This window comes from Lepeophtheirus salmonis, chromosome 4 (assembly GCF_016086655.4).
Source record: "Lepeophtheirus salmonis chromosome 4, UVic_Lsal_1.4, whole genome shotgun sequence".
Lineage (NCBI taxonomy): Eukaryota > Metazoa > Arthropoda > Copepoda > Siphonostomatoida > Caligidae > Lepeophtheirus > Lepeophtheirus salmonis.
In genome coordinates, this window is record NC_052134.2 from 16081114 (window position 1) to 16107809 (window position 26696).

Sequence of the window (26696 nt, forward strand, 5' to 3'; positions counted from 1 at the left end):
TGTATGGCCTTTTTCTGAAGGTCATGAAGCTATGAAAGAAAAAAGTAAGGCCATATTTGGAATCAGGGTATCAAATTTTATCAAATAGATCATATAATGTTTTTGTACCTGTTGGACAGTGTAATTAATTAATAAATGAAACAAAATGCTAGTACAAATAATTATGAATAAATATAATTTAACAAGCTAGAACCCCAATATAACGATGTAGTCCTTCAAAATCTTGCCTTAGAGTCTTTAAAATAGCTTTGTTAAATTTTAATTGCATTAAATATTATGAAATTATTGACTGGACCAAAATATAAGTGACCCCCCTTACAAAATATTTATACGAAGTTCAAATTGAAGAAAATATCAATAAGGAAGAGCTGTTCATTCCAGAAAAATATCCATATCATACTCAAGCTGTGGAAAGGACAGAAATGAAATGGAATAAAAGAAAATTCAAAATATTAGTGTCACTTATACTGATAAGTTATTGTTATTCTTCATATTGGGAAAGATGTACGAATTATAAGCTTACTTTGATTGATTATTATGAAAAGTGCTGTCGTCAGGCCTGGTTTTACATTGAGTGGGACCTTAAATAAAGATAAAATGAGGGGCTCCTATATTTTACTTAAAAGCTCGAGACTTAGGGAAAGTGTTCCTTAATACCAGCACTCGCTCTAGTAATTTTAGTAAAAATAACACACTAAAAATCTACTCCTCAATTCGAATACATTTATTGGGGCCTAAAACATAAAATCGTACTCAATTCTATTTGTTATACAAATATATTATTTGATATAAAACTACTTATCAATATGACTAGAAATAAGACATGAAAACCAATTATTGAGCTTTTTAAATTAAATATTTTTTGAAATAATAAAAGTCAACATTTTAGCAAAATTTCAATTGAGATCGAGAGCTAACAAAATTATTTTCAGGGCTGAAATTTTGCATTCTTTTTTTCAACAGTACGGATGGCTACATTTTATCACTAACCATTTATCAATTTCTTAAAAAGGTGGTTTTACCCCCCTATAATGATCCGCCCTAATGTATATACAATATTACTCTGTTAAACAAAGCTGAATACATTAATTGCCAATGCAAAATATAAAATTGAACTATGTATAAAAAGGAAACTGTAGACAAGTATTACAAAATAAAAATATTAAAACTGCACGAAAATATGTATAGTGTATACTGTTGATGTGTCCTTATTATTTCCATACTAAGAAATGCAGTTAATAACTGGTCGGAACAGTTAATTCAGGTTGGATTGAATCCAAAAATATAGACAAGTGATTCGGGACTAATTTTATCCTCTCACATGGCAAGTTATGTTTAGAACGATCCAATAATGATGATGACTGATAATTATCTCATTTACACAACTATATTATATCATTAACTAGTAATCATTACATTATAAATACGTCATGGTTAATCCCCTATTAATAATGATTAATGATTCTCCTCTCCCTGTACCTAGTGCTAGAGAGAGCGACGTTCTAACCTGTTTAGTAAACTACTAGAACCCCAACATATCCCATCTTAGTTCAAATTCTTTTGAACTCTCAGCGATCTTCGTATTCCTTGCATTTAAGAATGTCGATCATCTTCTTAGGTTTACTAACTCCATATTTCAATCTCAAGAATCTCGGTTCTCCACAATACTTTCCCAGACTCTAATCGGACGCGGTAGCTTTTATTGACTCCTTTTTCTAGAACTTCACTTACAACTGACCATCTTCGAGTTCTATAATTTTGTACTATTATATTAGTTCCCACATCTAACTCAGGTAAGTCTCTTGTATTTAAATTGTAATAATTCATTTCCTTTTCTCGACGTCTCTCCTCATCCACTGATTGAGTCCGGACCGTTGACTTCTCCAATGTTTTGTTATGCTAGATCGTACTTGATGACCAAATAACCTTTCATTAGGTGACCGTTACTTTGAGGATAATGAGGAGATGATGGTCCCCATATTATGTTCCATATCTTCAAAAACTCCTTAAATTCTTTAGAATTAAACTGTGAACCTTGATCCGTCCTCAACTTTGTAGGAATTCCAGTCTCCGAAAATATCTTACTCAACACTACAATTACATTCTTAGAATTAGAAACTCCCTTAAATTCTTCTATGTATGGGTAACCCGATAGTCTATCACTATAAACAATATAATGTTTCCCTTTACTATCAAACAGGTCAGCAGATGCAATTTCGAACGGTCTTATTGGAGTCAGACCACACAAAAGTGATTCCTTTTGTAAACATGTTAACCTTTCTATATATTTCCCACATAACTGTACCATTTCTTGAATTTCCATATTCATTCTCGGCCAATAAACCGTTTGTCTGGCTCTTCTCTTTGTCCTTTCTATGTCTTGATGGGAATAATGTGAAGCTTTTCCAAAATCTATTTCCGTTTACCTTTTGGAATTATCAGCCGATTTTTACATAAAAACAAGGCCTCCTTTAGTGCTCAATTCAGGTAAAATTTTCATGTAAAGTTTCACTCCATCACTAATTACATCATTTTCAATAGCATTTACTAGGTCGATATACATACTCTTGATCTCTTAAAGACTCCTCACGAATATCTTCTACTAATGGATCATCTATTTTCTCTTCTTTTTCTGATCATTCTAATAATTGGAATCCGCATTACTACGTCTCAATGATAAACAACTTCTTCTTCAATGTTTTCATTAATTTCTGGAGATGACACATCTAATAATTTTTTCCTTTCCTCCATTCTGCCTAAATTGATGATACATGGACAACTTAAGTTTGTACCGGATCAATCTCGCATTTTCAACCACATCTATAGTGTAACTATTCAAAATAGGGATAAGAAGGTATGATCAGTTATAACTGTAAATGTAGGTAATCCAGCCAAAAATATATGGCACTTCTTAATTGCCCACAAAATTCCCAAGCACTCCAATTCGATCATGGCATACCTTGTCTCTGCACTAGACAAAAATAAAGATCCACATTGTATTAACTTCCATCTCTCTTTATGGTTGTGACGTAACACATATCCTAAACCATTAATTTTTGATGCATCTGTCTCAACGCATGCTTCTAATTTCGGATCGAATGGTGTTCATACGGGTGGTGAGGTCAACATTTCTTTCAATTTATACATGGATTATGTATGGTCAGTAGTCCATTTAAATTCAACTTTTGATGATAATAATTCCCTTATAGGTTCCGCTGCTTCACTTATCTTTGATGAAATTTGACTCAGTTGATTGACTAAGCCTAAGATTCCTCCTATTTTGGGATTCGGAAATTTACTTATTGCGCAAAATTTATTATTACCAAAATTTTACTTTTGGTTGAGCAAATATTAATTTATCAGGATTTAGGGTAATTTTCTTGTCTCGATATTTCTCCAAAATCCTTCTGACTTTACAAACATGATCTTCCAAATCCCTTGATACTGTTAAAACATCATCGACCACTCTAAATGTGTCTGGTAAATTATCCAAAATTTCATCTCCACGTAAGCAATATACATCTCCAGTCGCAACAAAACCCATTGGCGCTCTATTAAAAACATGTCTATCCAAGGAGTCATAAGTCTTGATTTTTCTGCTAATTCCATTTGCCAAAATCTACACTTTGTTGGTAAACTCAAAACAACATCTCTTGGTGTCCTCATTGGATGAATTGATCGATACACTTGATCATTGAGTTTTTTTAAATCGATGCAAAGTCTAACTTTCCATTTGGTTTTGGAACTACTGCTAATGGGCAACACCATTCAATAGCCTTGTCCCTTACTTTACCTATCACTCCCATTTTCTTCATGTGATCAATTTCTTTCTTTACTTCACCTCTAGAGGGAATTGGTATGGGTCTTGCAGAATGAATTATCATTTCTTGATTTATTTTTGTGACACTTTCTACCTCCAAAGGTTGTTCTTCTATTTTGTCAGAATTTTTACAATTAAATGCTTTAAACATTCTTTCCACCGTTTCACGGTACTGTTAATCTCTTCTGATGGACTCTTCATAAGCTCGCTTTTGCTCTTCCATCAATATCATCATCATTCTCATTGTCAGATCATTCTTCTTATTTTCCTCGACTGGTGTTAGATTTCCTTCTAACATTTTTACTTTCTCTATCAAACCTCAATTTTCTTCTTCTAATCCACATTTCGGGGGCATTCTTGAATCTTTCCGTTAAATTGATCTTCAAAATCCTTTCCACTGTGCCATGTTATGTTTAGAACGATCCAATAATGATGACGACTGATTATTATCTTATTTACGCAACTATATTATATTATATCATTAACTAATAATCAATACATTAAAAACATGTTGGTTCAGCTATTTTTTAAAGAGGGAGGCTGTTGAAAATCAATTGGAGGTTGCTTTGAATTAAAGTACTACCTCTATGTTGAGGATATTAAAAAAACAAAAACAATTTGAAGAAATTGGTCACCATTTTATATTAATTGAGATTATCATTTTAGGACCCCTGGAAATACCTGTTTTGCTTTTAGTAAGCTACACCCTTGAGGCTCATTTTTATGTATTACAAAACAAAAAGGGCTTCATATTAAAATGAGTATTTTTTAGGTTGACTTTTTTTATACTAGATAAATATTAAAATAATAAATAAAAATTCAGAAATGAACGATTGTAAATGTAATTCTAACATGCTCTTTTTTTATCATTAATTATTGTGATCAAAAAGGAGGAATTTGATCCAATGAAAGGGTCAATTTTTCGTCCTTTTTGTGTACTTGCAAAGTACTTTCTGTAATTCAGAAATAGATACATAAATTTTTATTTAATATACCATATCACACTAAAAGAAAAACTATTTTTTAAATATGGAAAATGTAACTTCAAACTTAATCTTTTTTTTATTTAGGAAATTTCGGGCAAAAATAATAAAAATTCAAGTATATCGATTTTTTCAAAAAAACAGTCAGTAGGTCACAAAAGTAAAAATTTCGCCTTATAAAGATCTTTTTCATATTTTTGAGGTAAAAGTAGTCAGGAACACACCATCTCAATCATAGGCAAAAAGTTATAAATTTGTTGATTACCTATTCTAGTTTCTTTCAAAGACAGATAAGAGTTTTTTTTATAATATAGTTTTTTCATCGAGTATCTATGAAATTTTGTATTCAAAATATAAACAAAAAGCAATTTGTAATATTATCAAATTAAAAAAAGAAAAATTCTAATCTGTTTTTTTTTTTAAACAGGGAAATCGTAAATAAATGCCGATTCCACTCTGTCAGACTTTTTAAAAATGAATTACAAAATATAATATAGTAATTGATGGGTTAAAGTTTAATCTAAGTAGTAGATATTAATTTTCCGACAGGAGACCGAGAAAATGGTTTAATAGAACAAGGTTGCATGGTTTTTATTTTATGGAAATGTTCCGTTATATACGACTAAAAATACCAATAATATTGAACAATCTGTATTCATTAACTAAAAATAAAACCATTTAAAACTTATTTATTAATAATCATTATTATTATTATCATCTTAGAAGGACGCTATGTGATCATATAGTTTTTAATAAATAATTTATTTGTGAACGGAATGATATCAAAAAATTAATTAAATATAATAATAAATCGCGGCAATTTTCATCGACAAAAAAGTTATAATGAGTAGTAGTAGTAATGAAAAGTACAACATGAATTACAATAATAATAAACGTCAATTCTCCAGAATATATATAAATATATATATATGTATAGATCGATAGATACTTGAAAAAAAAATGAATGATCATGAATTCAATTTGTCAGTCATAGTTCATCAAAGTGAATCCTTCTCATATAATTAATTAATGATTGGTGGTAGTGGTTGTGTAGTATTTGTAATTTGTAGTATATATATTTCGTGATTGGAAGACGACAATAAGAAAAAAAATTGGTTGATAGTATTTCAAAGAGGGGAAAGAGAGAAAGAAGGAGAAAGATAGAGAGAGAAAGTAAATGGAGGGGGTAAACATTCAAGAGAGAGGTTGTTTGTCAGTTTTTCAGAATGGGATGTTTGTTAGAATTACAACCATTTTGTGCTTGTCGTAATTTGGCCTTCTCTTGCTTTTGAGGGAGAAGAAAAGAGAGAGAGAGAGAGAAAATGGAGGAAAAGAGATGGTTGCTACAAGTGTTCATATTTTAACAACCGACCATGTAACTTTAAAAATGAACACTATGATGATGATTAAAGTTTTATTTGAAATTAATTAATTATTAAAAAAAAAAAAAAAAAAGTACTGGAAGAATTCGAAAGCCGCGTTTAAAAAAAAAAATCAATGATGAAAATTGAATAATATTTTAGTAGTAGTAAGAAATATATTAAGAGTAGTTAAAAAGGAAAATGAGTAATAATATAACTTTAAATAATTTTTTATCTAAATTTTTTATAAACTGTAGACGTAGGACTTCTTATATATCATATCTTATAAAACATTTCTGTAAATTAATGATTTATGTATTTTATCATTATTTATAAAGAGGGAAAGAGAGAGTTCCTTTATAATGTTCTGTGAATCTGTCTTTTACATTAATTATTATTATCATTAAATAGAATGTTTATTATTCATTATTAATTTTGTGCGTTGTGGTGGATCCGTTCCTTGGTTCGTAATTATCATTGCGTTCTATTTCTTAATGATGACGTTGGAAGATGTTCATTATATTATTATGTTATGTGGATAATGCTTTCATCATTGTTTTTTAAAAATGGATTACATATATAATATATATAGATATATGTATTTTATTTAATTAATTTTTTTATGTTTTTTGAAATAACACCCGTAAACTCGAATTTTTTTTTATTTTTTTTTAAAAGTTTAGTTTTGTTGTGTATATATATATATATATACATATAATTGTTTTAAATATAAATAATATGTTTTATTAATAATATTATTAATTAAGTATTTTTCGAAATGTTCAAAGTGTCTCTGTGTTTTTTATTTAAAATTAGAGAGAGGAACTGATTTTTTCTTTTTTTATAGTTAAGGTGAATTGATTATAATTAAAGCATCGGCTAAGAGGTTAAATAATTCCATAATGTCCTAATTAATAAATAGTAGAGTTGTAGTAAGAGGACCCAGACGTTGGGTGGAAGTCGTAAATGAATGGATGATCCCGATGATGAATTGAACAGGGTAAGAAAAAATTCTTCTAAATTGAACTGATAATGAAGAACCGTGAGTGGATAATTTTGTAGTACTTCACTCTCCTTTTCCTCCTCCCAGGCAGCCATCCAACGTTCCCAGTCCATCTTTTCGACAGATGAAGAAACGTTCAGATTAGGGGGGACGAAGTAGAAGCTATCACAGGCAGTAAGCTCTTCGGCAGTGGTTGACGACGACGAATCTAATCGCATTTGTTCTCGATGATGATGTTGAAAGAAGCCCCAGGTCCCGCCTGGATCTTTGTCTATTGTCTCTTCTTCTTTTCTAACTTCTCCTTCTCTCCTCACCTCCAACAAAGATAAACATGATGATGTTGGATCCAGGAAGGAGGATTTCTTTATTGATCGCCAACTACCGGGAGGTGGATCCTTTATTTGTTCGTAACAACATTGTGTGGGGGGTGATGACTCTTCTAGTATGACCGAAGGTACGTTTTCATCTGTAAAATAAATGTGCATAGTGTATTTAATAATTAATTAAATGTTACAGGAAAAGTTACCTCTACATAGGAATGTAGGATTTCCCGCAGCCTTGTCATCCTCAGTACCTCGTATGAGAAAAGGACATCGTTTCTCCACATCTCTACAAACAGAGCGACAAGGAGCAACGGGCATCGTCTTGTTGTTTAATGTCGACGTCAGGTACAATGGAAGAGACTCCGAACATATCCAGAATCCATACGCGATCTGTAAATAATATGACTCCATTAGTAAAAAATAACTATCTATGTAGTACATATTTTCTATTAATAGAAGTTAATCTCAAAAATATTTGGATAATTTTTTGGCAATTGTCACTCAATTCCATTGACTGGGAAGGGGGAAACCGGATGTGTCATACCGCATACATTGCATGGGATTGTGATAACTTATATTATTTATGACTTATGTGAAATTTATTTAAATGTCAGTGAAGTCGTTTGATGAAACCCGAACGAATTTTTTTTTAAAGAACTGACATTATAGACAATAATGTATCAATGAGTGACTGAGAAAAAAAAGTCTTATTCGCCTCATTTACGATGTTCACATGGAAACAAAAAAAAAAAAAAATCTTGCTACAGAAATCAATGAGAACTGACATACAAATTTACTTCCAGTGAAGGATAAACTTAAAATTTGGGACACAAATATAACTTGTTACAATGCATTGATGTACTCTATTTGCAGGTCAAAACAAAGGTATCTTAGATAGAGATCGTATCTACGATGATGCAGTATTTTGCACAAATAAACAACTTTATATTATTAAGCATGTCCTCAAATGACTATATCATGTCTAGCATTGTATGTCTATAAATGCAAAATGAAATCATCAACTCTCATTTATTAAAAATGTAGGAAATAAAAACGTCGAGGTTAAAAGAATTCCTTTTATTTGCATGCAAATTGTACTCAACGGACAATTCCTTAGAATATGAAGAAATCAGCAAGTAATTATTTGTGTTTGTGACACAAAAAGAGTCATTTTTGATTATGTGATTTGTCATTCATAAAAACAAATTGTTACAACTTATTTAGTTGCATTAGTACTAAAATACCTAATTTTTTTTTACAAGACATGATCTCTCTTTGTGGATATAGGGATTGTCTCCTGGGATCCGTTTGTTTTTATTATCGGGAAAATCTGTAAGAAAAATTATTTTCCCCCGGGAAATCCCTTATTAATAATTATGAATTATTCCCATGTAATGATAATATAAAGACTAATATTTAACATTATCTGAATAGGAATAGCAAATATCTGTAGGATTAGAAGCTTATTGTAATCCATTCCACCCACATCAATGGAAACAGAAAGAACTTTTTCGGCTGTTGGTATATTTGTCTTAAGACTGAAAACTCGTTCAAACAATAAAAGTGTTGATTGTTTAAGCTTTATAAGGGCTTATTTTGAGTTGTTGTAAAATACCTAATATTTTCTATATATATATTTTGCAATACTTGATAGTACAACTAATATATTATTGATCTACGTAAAAATGACTACCTATGTCACATGCCATTAACATCATGCATCATTCCATTTCTTGAAATAGAAACACACATTTGTTAAGAAAGTAATGATTTTCCGGGGTTACGAGAAAACACTCCAACATTTCCGAGATAACAAAAACTGTCTAAAATGAGAATCCATACTACATAGGTCTATATAACTAATTAAATACCATATTTTGATTTCATTTAACAGAAAAGCAAGCCATTCATTCCTATACATTCTATTCGTTGAATTATTATTATTTTTTTTTGTTAAAGTGTGCATATGTATATTACTTTACCAATACAATACAATACAACATTGATGATAAAAATGAGTAAGTAAACAAGGGTATTCTTGCCAAAAAAAATCACTCATGCTGTAAATGCAATGACCTTATTCTTTTAAGTTGCTTATGTATAAGATAATACCTTTATTCCTTCAAGAAACATCCCGTCTTTCCTTCATTTTCCAGGAAAGATGATGTTGCTGGCTCTTTTCCTCTTACTTATTGTTAGAAAGCTTTAAGTTGCGATTTACACATATGTTAAAGTTAATATATGCTCACAATTTAATTTTGAAATTTGCTTTTTTTTTTAAAGCCAAAGACATTTTCATTTGTGATGCAATAAAGTTTACAACTTGATATTATTGATATATTGTCTAATAATCAGGAATTTTGATTATTCGAGATCAAAGATAATCAAACTAATCTGAAGGTTTAAACACATAAAAGGAATCAATCAAGAATAAGGAATTTTGATTTGTAGAGATCATATATAGAAAAAAAAGATCGAAAAATACGCAGGACATTTGTTAGGTATCACTTGGACTTAGAGCAAATTTTGTTTTTCATATAAATTGAAACATATGCCTCATATCATGAACAAACAACACAAAGGCAAGTTCTTACGTACATTTTATATTTATTAAAAGTCTTTAAGACAGATTAACAATTTATAAAGCAAAACTATATACAATAAATAAATAAATCTAATTAAAAGTGATCAATGGGCTTAATATAATTTATAGATATACAAATGTATGTTAATATAATAACTAAATTTTGATAAAAACAAAAAGCTACTGATTCATAATTATGTGATTTTTTAAAATCCGTTTAAATAGTTGATACTTTCAAACTAACCTAAAGGCTTAAAAAGCCTAAAAGTAAACATATTTGTCAAGATTTGTAAGTAGTTTCTTCTGCTAAAAATAACTGAAGTTATCAAGTAAAGTATCCTCATGGTATCTGCTACGTTATTCTGACAAACCTAGTCGAAAGTTAATTTCAATAATGACTTTAAGTGTGAAACAATATGAAAAGTCCTAAAGATCATGTACATATGTATATAAAAGACAAGGACTCTACATCATATAAACTATTCATTTGTGAGAACAGCAGCAACAAGAGCTGCTCCTCTACCAGATCCATCGGTAGACATCATAAGATCAAATTTATAATCAACTCCCATTAGCTGAGAAATGCGGGATTTCATAATATTTGAGAAATGAGGATGATATCGGAAGACAGAGCCATCGATAGCAACAACAACGTCACGATAATCCATTTTTTTGAGCAAGGCAGTGATTCCAGCAGAAGCCATAAATCCAGCTCTTCGAGATACGCATTCACAAATGTATCGTAGTGCAGATAAGTCCTCTTCACAAACATTTTCTAGACCCAATTCAATACAAACTTCTTTGGCTCGTTGATAGCTACCCACTGGATCAGACTCAATTTCTGATAAATACCTGGTATAGAAACGACCCCATTCAAAGAGCAAATCAGTGTTTGCTTGCTCCTTAAACATGAGCCCTTCCCAAATCATGTCCACAAGTACCTGACGAGTGAGTTCTCCCATATACATTCCAGAAATCATTTTTTCAAATATTTGTTGGCCAGGATTAATAGAGCCCGCATCTACAGCTTCATCCCATTTAGTACGAATAAAATCCAATTCGCTACAGCTACCAAAATTACCCCACTCAGTATTAACAATCATATGCTTGGGACCTTCATCACGGTCGCCATCGAATGTTTCAACATTTTCGAGATCTTCAAGATAACAAGCATTTGTTCCAGTACCGATAATAAGGCCAATTCTACAATTAGACTCTTTCCATGCACAAGACATGAGACATCCCGTGGTATCATTTAAAATGGCACATACATCAATTTTGAGTTTTTTCTTATCAAGAGCTGTTTTAAGGAGCTGCACAACATCTTCATCTTCGACATCAGAACATTTGAAGCCTTTAGACCATTTGAAGAGACGACCCTTGTTAGAGAAAATAAGCAAACTTTTATCAGAATATAATTGTTACTTGAAAAAAAAAGAAGAATAATTTTTAAGAAGAACTAAGCGGAAATATTCATATCTACTTTTATAAAGATACATAATCATTTCCTTTGATTATTTTGAACTGTTTTACACATAAGTGTTTTGTATATGTATTTAGGTACTATTAATGACACTTTTTGCAGAAGGGAACACAACGCACCTTAGCTAATCCTTCTTGTTGTGTGGCAAAACTAAAAGTAAAGCCCATTGGCAAAACCTGGTCTTCTAATTTGCGATCATACACAAATTTCTTACAGCAGTCAGCAATGTGATCAAATAGCCCTTCTCCGGTTCCAATCATAATGCTATTAGGGATAGGAAAAACCTGTGAATCCATTTCAAATTGCTGATTTTCTCCAATATCAACAACGAGAACACGAAAATTCGTTCCTCCAAGATCCAATGCCAAGAAACGCCCTGTTTCTTTCCCAGTTGGAAGAAGTCGAACATAAGTAGGAAAACATTTGACAGATGACGTCTCATGATACTTTTTAGAAAGGCCTGTATAAAATTAATTAAAGGATGATAATTTGCATTTTAAAAGATTTGCATTGATTGCAGAAAGAGTATGTATTTTTCTATAGCTTTTGAATGAAATTTATACATTTCTCTGCATGCCAAAAAGGTCACTCATTGAGCATGTAGGAATTTATATTATTTATAGCAGGTAGGTGGTAAAATATAAACTTTTATTTCATCATTGTATGTAGCTTCCAGCGCGCATGAGCACCCGCTGATGCAATAGTAGTTTTTTTCTTTTTAATACTCTAGGAAAAGCGAATTACTTTCAAAATTTCTTATAAAATCACGTGGTTTAAAAAGCCTCTAACAAACTGAGTGTGAAATATTACAAAATAGGAATGGACTTATGATGAGTACCTTCATTAATAGCCTTTCGCATCCTTCTCTCAACCACATGAATGTGATCATTATTGACGATTAAATCACGACACAAATCCTCAATCTTCCGCCTCGTCTCAGAAATAATTTTAGGTTGATAGGACTGCAGAGTCATGGATTGCATCCGTTTCAATGGTGCAGGTTTTTGCCATGTGTTATGGTAGTTGGGATGAGATCCCGTCGGAGATGATGTCGAAGACATGTTGTGCCACTTAATGACCTTGGTTGTAAGGAATAAAAGGTCGTTGTGTATGTAAGCGTGTTTTTCTCCTCTTTAGAAAATAAGTTGTAAACAAGTCCCTTTTTCTCTTCCCAAATTTTTAAAGAACTTTCTCCTTGTAAATTCCTCTCTTACTTATTTAATATTTTCTCTATCAGCTCTCTGATTCTTCTTGACGCATGCGCTATCTTGCAAACATTGAATGAACGGAAGATCACATCCACTCTAGAGTGTCTGGAAAGCCAGCACTCAGTACACACACACGTTTCAATATCCTCGATTTTCATAATAATATGTATATGACTTATGATAAGAGAGGGTGAGTAAGTAAGAGAAGTAGAACAACTAAATACAGTACTACTGAATGGAGAAGTACCTAACTAAGATAGAACAGCTAAGGGAGGACACGGTGGGGGCTGGGGGAGTCCCTCTGATAATTACTATCATTATTTTTCTCAATGTTCGGAAGAGAAAGGATGTATCACTAACGTAAATATATATCCTTGGACGTTGAGAGAAAGGAAGTTAAAAGCTCAAATCCTAGAAGTATGACGAAAATATTTCATCATTATTTTTCAATTTCTTGAAATCGTCTTCTATATTCAGTACTATTATATTATACTATCAATACGTATAATATGATCCACAAAATTACTATAAATATGATACATTCTTTTTTCGTTGGGAAGGATGAGATACTTTAATTTTTATGACAAATCCATTTTTTAATGCATATTTGCATTTCACAAGAATTCACACTTATGTAAATATTTTTTATAAACTGATAATTCCCCGTCTTTACTTTCCAAGTGCAGTTACTACTCCTCAAGGGATAGCCAGGGCGCATAATATCAATATATTTTAGGATTTGAAGTATTACTGACATGATTTAAAATATAATAGTTATACAAATAATATGGTTAATTTGATCAAAAACAGCTTAAAACTATATTAAAGCCCCTTAAAAACGTCTCAACCTTTGAACAGAAAGTATTTGGGGGTATTGATTAAATAAATCGAATGATATCTTATAGCTGTGAACAATTATCAACAATTAGCTTCTGGGAGAATTGGTTATCTACTAACCAATTTTGGGCCTGTTTTCTCTGTTTATTTTTGGGGATAGGTTGAGAGATAAATTGAAGGTAACGACGTATAAAAGATAATAAAATATTGTTTATGAAATCTTTGGTTATAAAATATACATTATATATAAAAAAGTCGCTGGAATGAAACTCACCAAAAAAAATATGGATTCAATGAATAGAAAATAAACAGGCCTAAACAAATGCACGCCAAGAAAGACTTTAAAACGTCTTTCCACTTTTGAAGAAACTCTTGTAGTTGTAATAGTTTTCGAATATTAGAAAGTTTTTTTTTATAAATACATTATATGAAGTCAAGGAATCATGTAAAAGAATTTAAAAAGATTAATGTAGTTTTTTTCCAATATTTAAAACATTTTGTTTGAGTTCCTTTTATAGGGAGGTATGTGTTGATAGGTATAAAAGTATAATAATTCAAACCCAATTAACTAGAAAAAATCTACAAATATACAAACATATTGAACTGAATCTGCAGAGGTGGAGAAAAAGTTTTTAGCCTGCAAGATCAAGTCGAATCTCAAGTCTCATTCAAGTTAAAGTCCTTGAATATTTTCATCGAGTCCAGTTTAAGCCTTCAGAAAAATAATACATTAAAGGACATTATTGACTTTCGACCTAGAAAATTGTACTTTATAAAAAATGCAAGATTGAAGTTTTTATTTTATTAACCCCATCAAATTTCTGAGATAGTCCTCTCCGTCTATTCCAAACAAAAACATATAAATACTCATGTTTGTGTATATAAATTTTCATTAAAGACATTTGTGTATTATATACCTACATAATAAGTTTCAAAATATCTATACTAACTTTGGTACCGGAATTCTTAAAAAAATATCGGTATTGCGACAATGCCAATATGAACTCCAGCTGAGTTTTGAGTCCAAGCCCCACCTCTGTGAAAGTACCTATTTTGGTCTTATCATCACTTAATTTACAACTATATAAAAATGGAACATTAGAAGATAGATTTATTATTAAGTGGAAAAAATAAAATAAAGATGTCATCTATGGAATAAATTGTTCAGATGTAGTAGAAGAAACGTACTCTAATATTTCAAGAGCTTGTGTGTTGTTGCCATGGGACCCCAATATCATATCCTTCATTTTAGATTATGATATAATTTATCATTTATAAAAAATGGTTGAGATATAGAAGGAAATAAGACATTGATATATTCCACCTTTAAGAAGGTAATATTATAACGCGTTTATTTTCCTTTATATTTTAGTTATTTATGTTTAAAAGAAGCTTAGATCATGTTCAACTGTCAACAAGAATATTAAGTTCCATTGAATAACTCTCTTGAATTTTTAGGATTAGATCGATCATCAAATATGAAGCAAATTCCTTTGGAGAGTAGTAAATACTTATAGATTTACATGGGTAATTCATTTACCATGGACAATTTACACTTTTTATTTATTTCGTCCGATTTGAATAAAATTCGTTATGTCAAATAACCTATTATTGGAAAACTCAAAAATGAAATTTCAGATCCGTAACTCAATCAGGCTCTGGTTTTGAGCTCTTCTTAATGATGAGTTTGATCAAAAATCGTATTCAAGACCCTTGCAGTTTAGATTGTGGTTCGTAAACCTGTCATCTGATAGTTATTGAGTTATACAACAAAATATTTAAAACATTTTTTAAAAATTGGGTTATATAAAAGTATGGTTGACATTGATTATATTTATTTGAAATGAAAAATCTCAGCATAATATTTCCTGATTTTGATAAAACTTTTATCAAAACAAGATAAAATCAATATCTCACTTGAGAAAATAGGATTATAGTGTTAGGTCTATGGGTTTGAAAGATATGGGAGGTTTAATCTGTTCATATTCAAGTGTAATATTTATTGCCATAAATGGTTACTATTAAAATTTATTTATTATCCCAAAGATAGGATGGTTTAGTTCAACCATTGGTTGTATTAACATTATGAAATTTATAAATAATGAAATCAGGCTATCACATTAATAACTAAATAATTTAAATACTATAGTTTGAAGATAGATGATAATATATTAACATTACTCCTCTAGACACCATTATTATATATTTAAAAAAAAAACAACAAAAAAAACTTCTCATATTGTTAATAAAACACCTTTAATCTTCAAATTATTAAGATGGTAGCTTAGTTGTATTGTTTATTTTTTTGTTCTATAAATACAACCTATGGTTTAAGGAAACTGTTGGTTTTGCGTATAAAACAAATTCTAACAATAACCATTGATGGGAATGAATATTTCACGCGAATTGGTTTAAAATAACTAGACTTTATAGGCATTACACTTCTAAATACAAATTAATTTGACATTTTATTACATAATTTTATATATTTAAACAAATTAAGCAAACCTCTCTTAAGCCCAAAAACCTACCCCCTTATTTTTTTTTCTAAATCAATATATTGAAAAAGCCTTATCAAAATCGAAGGAAAAATGTTTGTGATAATTAAGGTCAAAAAATATGATCAAGGTCAAGCATACTTTTTATATAATAGAAATTAAATTTTTTGTCTGTATTATTTTGTTGAATAACTCAATAGCTAAATAATATTATATAGTAAAGTTTTTGCTCAGGGTGTTTGCTAGGACATAAATTTAGGGGAATTGTTATAATTCTTTGTATGAATGACAATTTTGTTTGGGGTTTGACCTCAGGATTTTGGAAGGTTACATTATCGGCGGTCAATTTTTTTATGAGGTAATGGAGCTGTAAGTACCATTCAAATATCAGTTTAGTATCGAGCATTGTAACTGACGTCACAAACTGCATCATAATTAAAGTAGGTGCAATTTTGGGGATCAAAGTTTATCTTTTTACTACATAAAATGCACTAATTTCCAATAAATCTGTATTAAACTCCGCTATCAAATGGTTTTATGAATAAAAAAAGACTTGACACTTGCATTAAATACCACTTGCTGCCAAAGATAAACAGTGACATTTGAATATAATCAAAGTAATATATATTAAAAATCCCAATGCTACGGCTTGATTTGTAGAACTTTTGTTTGTTTGATGGATTAAAGACGAAAAAAGTAGGATAATTAGAGAAAAATATCTAATTCTTTCCATTGTAATAGTTATTTTTTATTTACAAAATGAAAATAAGGATGTACAACGATGTAATAACATATTTTTATTACAATTTAGAGTCAGATAACAAATAAAGATAGGCAATAAAGGGATATAGTTTTGATAGACAGTATGGTTTAGGTCCTTTTATTTGTTGGTTCCATTTGGACAACCAATATTTTCCTTAATATTAATGAAAAAGGGTTTACATTACTTTAAAAACCTTATTGTTTAGACTCAACGTGAAAACGGTCGAAAGTACATTTTTAAATGATTCAGTCCTACGTTACTACTATAGTATTTATATATTGAACAACACTAATGTATAGGTATATTGAGATAGTAGAATCCCGAAATTCGATATTTATTGGCTTTGGAAGGAGTCTTGAGAAAGGATGCAGTTGAGTACATAATCAATTTCTATTCTAAGAAATAACTCAGAAATGATTTATTCGTTCTCATCCATCATGTTTTTACCATAACGCTGCTTTCATTATACAAAATTTCCGAAAAATACGAGCCAAGTTAAATAATATAACGCTACTTTAGGGTAAAAAAGTTATATTTACTAAAACTTAAAAACGAAACAATTACTCCCATGTTCAAATTCAGGTTATTTTGAACAGTTTGTAAAAATAGTTTATTGCTATTGTGGTTTTTATAAATGTAATAAGATACTATCTGGGAAATATTTTTTTCTTTGTATTAAAATAAATTTTTATGTGTCAAATCTTTTATTTTGCCTTTTCTGATCAATTTTGAAATAACCAGCAAGAACATTTTTAAACTAATCAGGGATAATTTGAATAAAAAATACATAATCGTCGGTCTGACTATTCTAACGATTCTTGCAGATTATAATGAATATTTTAAGACAAAGGCTATTGTGATTGACAATACTAGAAACTTCTAAAAGTTCATCCCTTTTCTAACTAGACAAATCCAAACTCCACATGTGACTCAAAAATAATATCAGTTATTGGACTCACAAAAGAAAGTGCCATCCCCAGGGATTGAAGAACAGTCTGAATTTGATAAATTATTATTTAGAAACAATTTTAAGCTACGAGTCATCAGTCAGAGCTGAGACTTGCTTCCGAACCCTGTACATTGAACTAACATAAACTAAACTATAAGATTAAAAAAAAAAAAAAAAATAGCGAATATGAGACATGTAACCTTGTTGGTTCGGTCATGACACTTGGTTTTTAACACTACCAAGATTCTCCGAGGGCTTGAATTGTTTTTTTGGTATTAGAGGGGTTCCTTGGGTGTATTTGATGCTTTGGAGGTGGTTTTTAAGGATCCAGGGGTACCCTCAAGTAGCCCACACAACCCGAGGGATAGGAATATTTTTTGATATTAGAGGGGTTGCTTGTATGTGTGTGATGCTTTGGTGGTGGTTTTTAAATATCCGAGGGCTGAGGGTATTCAGAGTCCCTAAGCTATTTAGTCCCTCCCTCCTCCTTACCAATCCCCTCGATCCATTTAATAGAAGATTGGATTGAATTTAATAAATTTTCAAGGAAATTGCTATGGAAATGCAATGGAACAAACAAATATGTTTATGACGAATTTTTAATAAATAATATTAAGCAAATTTATTATGTGTTATTATTCATCATAAAGTTTGAACAAAATACGGGTAAATTTCTCCCGGGCAATTTTCCTAACTCGCAATTTTCCTCCTTGGAAATTTTTTCCAGGACAATCTTCCACGGGTAATTTTCTCCAGGGCAGTTTTACGTGCACGATGAACTGCACATAGTATCTTCAAACATAATATAATTAATTAATTATGTATATTTAGATGATTTTCTGTAAATGGAATTTATAAACATTATACATAATTATTAGCTATTTAATTTCCCAAAAAAATGTTAATATACTGTTATGATAATAGCAAAGAATATCGATATTGAATTAAAGATATCTGTATGGATATTGGAGAGGCAATATGGAGATTGGGAGTGGATCAATTATGAGCTCAATTAATTTTCAAATTAAAGAATTACCATTATACTATTTTTTTTTAAATACATTGCTATAACAGGTGTCAGATATTATAGCATTGAGGTAGTATTTGATAGATAACATACAATCTTGGCAAGATGTAAAGCTTTTTAGATGCAATGAAGCCAATCACTGTTGAATCTAAATGAGCTTTCTCAAAAGCTTAACTGATATCCAATATATTATCAAAAATTCCATAAGTAGTCTATGTCTTTCAGTAGTTTTTGTATGAAAAAGATTACAATATTATTATAAGTGGAATAGCAATTGAATTTTTTTCTACAGTAAAATATTATAATCATTAATGATACAAAGTCCTGGTTTCACCAAATCGACTTCAATTTGAACTATGTGTGATAAAGTCACTGTTTGTAAGACCTGCTTAAACTTAAGTCAAGCTGATGCAACGTAAACTTATTGTATCAAATGAAATATAAGTATTTGACTAGAGTTCTAAAAAAACTCGACTAAAGTATCGCTGACCATTTTCTGAAAATCACTCGAACTAGCAGGAAATATTTTTAGGGCAATTTTACTTTACTTGAAATCTAATAATATATATTCAAAATATTTGAGTAATTATTAGTCAAATTGGTATTGGCATTTCGGTACTTTTCGATACTTTTTTGACAAAAATTATAATAAAACAATTTTCTTAAATGTAGCTCACATCTACTTAAAAATGCATTTGCATGTATCATTCAAAAAGACAGAGTAAATCTATAGACGGACGCTCGTTTGTTATTAGAATATGAGTCGAGACAAATTAAAAAAGAATAATCTTTATTTTTTTTTTTTTTTTTGAGACCGATTCAATACTAATTATAAGTTTGAGTAGGGTTTCAATATTGAAAACTATTTTAACTTTTTAGAAAAATGACTAATATATTTGTAAATATGTCATTCTGAGTATTTCACACTTAAAGAATACTATTAATATTAAAAAAAGTAATTGGTTATATATGACTACTATATCAAGTTTTCCGATATTATAACCTCCGTAATTCTGAGCCTATTCATACATTTTTTATGTATGACATCTCTCTCTTAATTATATCCTACGATGGAATAACTTTTGAATATCATTTCTCAAAAGTTCATTTTAAACTATCTATATAAATTATCTTTGTAACGATATATCCACGATTGTATTTGTTTGAGTTACAATGACCAGTATTAATCACTTAACACGCCATTACCTTGATTGTATCTTGCAAGTGCAACCCTTCCTTTACAAAGAAACAGAAAAAAAGCTCCAAAACCTGTTGGCAGTTGGCTATTTTTTCTCAACTATAGTACAATTATTCAATAATTAATTATTTAGAGTGTTTCACTGCTTAACAAAAACTAATTCAAATTCAACCAATCAGAGTTCAGAATAATGATATGGGGGAAAATAAGCAGAGCAATTAACAGCTGACAACATAATAAAGTACATAGATTTAAAAAGGTCATGCAATCGAGTTCTTACGTTGTGTGTTAAACAATTATTCAAAATTCCGACCTTACTATTAATACTTAAAACCACATTTCAAGGTAACATTGGCTATTTATGTTATCTAATTTTTTTATCTAAATAATGTAATTTCTAGTAAGTCTTGGACCTAATTCATGCTTAAGTAAGTTCTTGAAAAATATCCGCATCCGCTACAACCAAATTTACTTAACTTCTTTTTATTCTTACACAACAAAAAATCGTTTTTCATTGGGCCATTTGCATTTATGATATATAACTGTCTTGTTCTAATTTCTACATTCATCACATATTTATCTATGATCTGCTATTTTCAATATTTAATTCGTTGTAAAAATAAAAAAAAGTGTCCCTTCTTTATGACCCATTAAGAAGCATGAAACATGTTTACACAAATTTAATATGGAGAATGTTGAGATTATGTTACTTGCAACATGTAAAAATATTTTGAAATGTGCAATTATGTATATTATCTATTACCTAACATACAAACATAACGTGATTCAAAAATGGTTAGACCATCAATGATATATGAGAGAAAAAAATGTCTAGACTTTATTTTTAACACATATAAAATTTTTGCAAAATAGAAATATTACTATTGTTTTTATCATTGTATATATATATTTTTTATTGTTAGCCTCTTTTTTTATATATATATATATATGATATAAGTTTAACAATTCTTTTGAAATAACGAATTGTTTTAATGCTCTTTTTCGAGTGTTTTTTTTTTTGGGTAAATTCTTTTTGAGTTGCCATATAATATGTAATTGTCTTGAAGAAGTAATAGATAGTTTAAATTTGCAAATAGTATTAGAATTGGTTAAACACAGGATCAAGAGCACTCATGGATTTAAAAAAGTGGCAGGGTTATCAGGCGTGTCGGCAGGATTATATTTGATAACTTAAAATAAAATTTCACCAATATTTCAGCGCAAAAAAAATCATCTAATAATTGCAAATACTGAAATGATTAATTGTGAAGATCCCCAGTGATTACAGTCATTTCATTTTACCGGTCCCTTTTTGGTTTTACGGTTCTCTTTAACATAGGCGTAAAAAAAGTATATATATTTGGGACTAAGATTATTTAGGCAACATTTTTATGAACTTTCTTTCAAATTTCTTGGTTACCCTTCTCTCTGAATAGATATTTCCCAATTTATTGAACCGATACCGATAAGCCGAGTTCCAGTGCTTCAAAAACCAATAAATTACCAAGCTGATATAAGTATTACCTTGACATGTGGTTTTAAGTATTAGTAATAAGGTCGGAAGTTTGAATAAATTTTTAACACGCAACGCAAGAACTCGATCGCATGATCTTTTTTAAATCTATATACTCTTGTATTATGTTTTTAGTTGTTGATGTTAGATTACTAAATAGTTCAGATGTTCTGAGTAGAAGTATTAGCCCTAAACCCGTCCCTATTCATAATTTAAGTGTATTTTTTTTTACCTCGCATTGACTCATACATATATATTTTTGTGCCTCTATGTCATTTTAAAGTATAACACGTTGGTGCCTTTATTATATATCACAACCTTTCAATCAAGAATAAAGCAAAAAGGAACCAAATTGTTCCCAATTACGGAATTATCATTTAATAATTATTGGAAATTCCTCACAACACTTTAACAAGACCTAATTTGAATTCAAACAATTAACATTCAGAACACTGATAGTAGGAAAACTAGTAGAAAAATCGACAGCTTACAATAATTGGCATCCATAACTTTTCTTTTAAAGAGATTATTACTCTGTGATAATGTATAATATTCAATAAGATATTTTGAGTACACAATTTTTTGTTGTAACATTATTTATTATTTAATGTTATACGTACAAATCTTGTGATAAGAATCACTGAATCCTATAATATATATTTGATATATTAATTTCTATGTACAAATATCAATTTTTACATTTCTTTCAATGACTCTGTATGATTTAAAGGAATAGATGTAAAAGGTCTTATACTTTTTATACCCCATACCATGGAGTTCTAAACACATGGAATAATCACTCCTTTCCTTATGTGAGAACACAAATTTTGCTTACAGTAACATACACACCCTCATACACTAGAAAGAGACTTTTCGGCATTACCCAGAGTTAGTTTGCGTCGATGACCAGACAAAAAAACAACCCTTTCTTTCAAAAGTACTACCCTTTTCTTTTCTTTTTTCTTATGGCCCCTGAGCTTTAGCAAAACACGCTTCATGTTACATTGCCATTTCTTGGATTAAGTATGTTGGATACTCTGGGGGCCGTGAAGCTCGAGAATCCCACCTCTGCCACCAGATGTTGGATATGGATTCATCAGTTGCAAAGAGGATGACAGTTGATTAAATACTCTCTTATTATGGAACAACACGTCCCTTATATATCTATGCATTTGGAGAATACATGAGTCACACCCAGTTTCACCGTGGTATGTGTAGGGAAAACCGTTGTGTGATATTTTTAGTCTGTCTTGAATATTTGTGTGAGTGGGGAGAACAATTAAGTGTGATGTTAACTCGTCTGAATTGTTTGACTTCATCGTCAACAAAGTAGTCAAGCAGTTCTAAGATATTATTTGCACACTCAGAAATGAGCTCTCCGAAGAAAAACATACAAACAATTTTTGCTATATTTAATTTGATGCAAGTACATCATATATATAATGCATGTTTGATACGTGAATAAGGGAAATAAGGACTAAAAATCATCCCCAAAAACTCACACATTACTCATATGTCAATAAATTACTGGTAAACTGTTCCACATCCGTAAATACGGTCGTATTTGAATCATACTATTTATTTATAAAGCATTATGAGATCTGAAGTTTCAGAGTTTCATATTTTTATAAAAAGAGATTATAGTTATTCGCCATTTGATTTTTTATGCACGAGTTGGCTACTGCTTTTCACAATTATACAAAATGATCTTCGAGTGGCTGTGTGCAAAATTAAACCTAGAATAGATCTGCTTTGCTCAATGCACATCAGTGACATTAATACTTTTATTCGTTTATAAACCTATTTGAACATCCACATTTTTACTTGAAGTTTTTGACCAAAAAAAAATAATATTTTAAATTTAATTTTGGAATTTTTTCCCCAAAAAAATAATTTTCTGTTTATAGCTATGGATTTTTGATTTTTTTTCCAAAAAATTTAATTTTTTCTGAATAGCTTTGGATTTTTGAAATTTTTAATTTTTGCCGATTTTTTTAAAGAAATTCCGAAAACTAAGTCAAAAAATATAAATATATAAACATGGGGATGCTCCTGCAGACATACATTCAATGAAAATAAACCCAAACATTTTCTATTCATTCAGCTGTATCTTTTATCCGGTGAGATTATGACTTTCAAAGAGATTAATTATCCAAGGAAGTAAAAACCTTCTTCTCTTCCATTTTGAAGGGCTCTTCCTGTCAACAATTATAACATATTTTTTCTTTTGGTTATTATAAAATATATACCTATATGTTATGTATTATATACAATACTTTGATTGATTGATGAGGCATTAGGTATAGAAATATGGAGAGGAAGATTATTACCTTAGTATTTATAGAACATTTCGTGGGCGGATATGCCATGTGATATGGACAATGTTGATTGAGTGAAATAAAATAAAATAATAAAATAGTGTAAGGACTTAATAGGGCATGAGCCAACAAAAAACAAACAACATACATCTCCGCAAGATGGCGCAATTTTATTAAGTTGTCGTAATAGACAAACCATAGATAAATAAATATTATAAAGAGGCGACAACTTAGGAAATATCTTCATCTTAATTTCAGCTGTAAACAAACATGGATGTACAGGGGTGTCTGCTGGAGGTGAACTGGTGGGGTTGTAGCCCCACCCAAAAGTAAGGAATTTTTCCTGTTACTACAAAATGTAATATTTGATTTTTTATTCAAAAATTTAATATTTGATTTTTTTTCAAAAATTTAATATATGAAATTTAATTTAATTTATAAAAATTTTTCCCAAACAGTTATTTATTTTTCCGTGTATAGCCATGAATTTTTGAAATTTCTCTCAAAAAAATTTAATTTTTGATTTTTTTTTTTCAAAACATTAAATACTTGAAATTTAACTTTGGAAAAAAAAAAAAAAAAAAGAGATCCAAAAACCAAGCCCCCCTATAATCCTGCGGACGCCCCTGATAAAGTAAAGAAGTTGCGTTATGTCGATATTTTTTTACTACTGAAGTCTGCAGTTCCATCATTTCAGCATCAGTTTGGTCCATTTCAATCCTAAAACTTATAAAAGTTCGGTCTTTGATGACGTACCTCAACTTTATTACTCTTTTTTAATCAGTTCTAGTTCTAAAAGTCCGAAGGACCGGTCCCCAGAGTGGACCGGACGTAATAAATAGGGACTGACACGACAACTTAGAGAAGATAAAGAGAAAAGAGAAGAGTTGGAAAAGAGCAGGCAGTCATAGTATTAACGAATTAATAATCCCGATAGGGAGATAATTTCTTTCTTCATTTGTGTATATTGTTTTGGCTAATTTTTTTATTAATTTATTATAAAATAAAAAAATAAATATATATTTTAAGTTGAATAGTCTAGACTTGTTCTTCAAACCAAGGATATTCCATGGAATTCTAGACACTTGAAATACTCACGCATCCTACATGAGGATAATATGAAGGAAGTGATTAGTTGAATAAAAGGAAAAGGTTATTTTTACTCCATCCTTCATGAATTATAATTTATTATAAGGTGTCTCGATAAGAAACTTTAACGCAGTCTGGTTGACGTTAGCTGACAACTTTTTTGATGACGTCACAACGAAGCCGAGTACAGTGTTATTGACTAGTGCTAAGTGTTAACTCATATTATTCCAAGAAATATGTCTTTTCTAGAGGTACTAAGCGTATTTGTGCTGTGGCAACCTGTACAAAAAAACCATCACATGCATACTATTTTTGAAAATTTATGTTTTGACATATTTTTCATTAAAACAACTTTTAATTAATTATTTTTAAATTATTTCAGTACCCTAATCGTCGGAGGGTAAAAATTTACTCTAATATCTAATTATCTGATGCGAAAATAAAATACTATGTCATGTATTATTACAATTCATTTGATCGAATTTCCTCCTAAATTGGCTCCTCTGTGACGTCATCAAAATAGCCAGTAAACAAAAGCAAGAAATCTCTTATTGACAAACCTAATATATAATTTTTTAAACAGCTGATTTCTTCTACCTGAGCTGTATAATCAAAAATATATCTGCCTCACTATCCAAAAATTCTATCAAAAATAACTGGTCGTCTCTATATATTTCTTTCTCTATGATACAAACTACTAATAAACAATAATAAACGCAAATTGATACCACTATCCTCGAGTATCTAAACAAGTAACTAATAAGTAAACAGCATTCATGCCCCTTGCTAATCCTCTTTTAACGACATTACATTCATACTCCTTTTGAACATTTTAAATTACTTTTTGAGTTTATCTTTTGAATATAAATACGATTCAATTTTAAGTCAACTATAAGTCAACCACAATACAAAAAACTAAATAGCAAAACGAAAACTACGTGATCAATATTTTTCTAAATATAGATGGTTACGTGACATATATTTCTCTGCTAGGGGAGTCTGAACAAGATTTGAGTTCAACAAATCAAGCATCGGAATAAAGTAAGAGCAGGCTTATACCCGTTTATTCATTCTTTAGTAAAAATATTATGTTCAGGATCTCATTCGTCATTTAAAAAGAAGAAAAAAAAAAAATGAAACAAAGACAACATAATCCATTATTGTCCAAATTTATACTTTTTTAAGTTTGTCCTTTGAATGAGAATACGGTTTTTTTTTGTCTGACTATTAGTCAGTTCACATTGCTCAGTGCAGCCTATTTTTTATTTTTGGTCAAAGCAAACAGCAACTATTAATAACTATTCCTCTGTTGTTGTAGTTATTACCTTTCCAAAAATCTTAATTTATGTTTTTTTTTCTTTACCGAAGGATTATCAATTATGCTTATTTTATAATAAATGAGTCATATACTAGCCCCTTCTATACATTTTTCCAAACTAAAATAAAACTATCAAAATATTGTTTATTTTCCCGGATTTTATGTTTGTTGACCTGAGATTCCGACTTCTTTTAAAATATCTATCCCGGGGTTACCTAACTAACATACAAACTAAAACTGTTTTTTGTTGTCAGCTGCCATTTTTAAGCTACTTTTCCACTATACAAAGTAGAGATCCAAAACTTGCAATAACATAACTAAGTGATTTTTAGGAAATCGAGAATAAGTAAACAAGTCTATACCAATTTTTCATGTATTTAAATACTATATATGATATTCAATATGTTCTCCTTCACAAATA

General features: G+C 30.0%; 2 protein-coding genes and 1 long non-coding RNA gene across 4 annotated transcripts in view; 1 reads left to right on the plus strand and 2 right to left on the minus strand.

Annotated features, from left to right (window-relative positions):
• The first annotated feature begins 1509 nt into the window (after positions 1-1509).
• On the plus strand, positions 1510-4332 carry LOC121116915 (uncharacterized). Of its 2 annotated transcripts, none has more exons than XR_011779678.1 (5): positions 1510-2137; positions 2201-2487; positions 2542-2827; positions 2883-3159; positions 3210-4332. It is a non-coding gene; the product is annotated as an uncharacterized lncRNA (long non-coding RNA). The 2 variants fall into 2 exon arrangements; XR_005863979.2 differs by having other exon boundaries at positions 1517-2137; positions 2883-3154.
• A 2613-nt stretch (positions 4333-6945) lies between these two features.
• Positions 6946-26696, minus strand: part of Mid1 (calcium-permeable channel component Mid1) — a 107808-nt gene continuing 88057 nt past the window's right edge. The window contains exons 4-5 of the mRNA XM_071887666.1: positions 7694-7880; positions 6946-7633 (exon numbers count right to left, since the gene is read on the minus strand). Coding sequence (XP_071743767.1) covers positions 7044-7633; positions 7694-7880 — 777 coding nt within the window. The 3' untranslated portion in view covers positions 6946-7043. The remainder of the gene's footprint in view (positions 7634-7693; positions 7881-26696) is intronic.
• On the minus strand, positions 10081-12998 carry LOC121116916 (hexokinase type 2). The gene is made up of 3 exons (XM_040711227.2): positions 12396-12998; positions 11677-12017; positions 10081-11453 (listed from the first exon to the last, which is right to left on the minus strand). Exons 1-3 carry the CDS (start codon positions 12616-12618, stop codon positions 10554-10556), a joined length of 1464 nt encoding a protein of 487 aa, XP_040567161.1. The 5' UTR covers positions 12619-12998; the 3' UTR covers positions 10081-10553.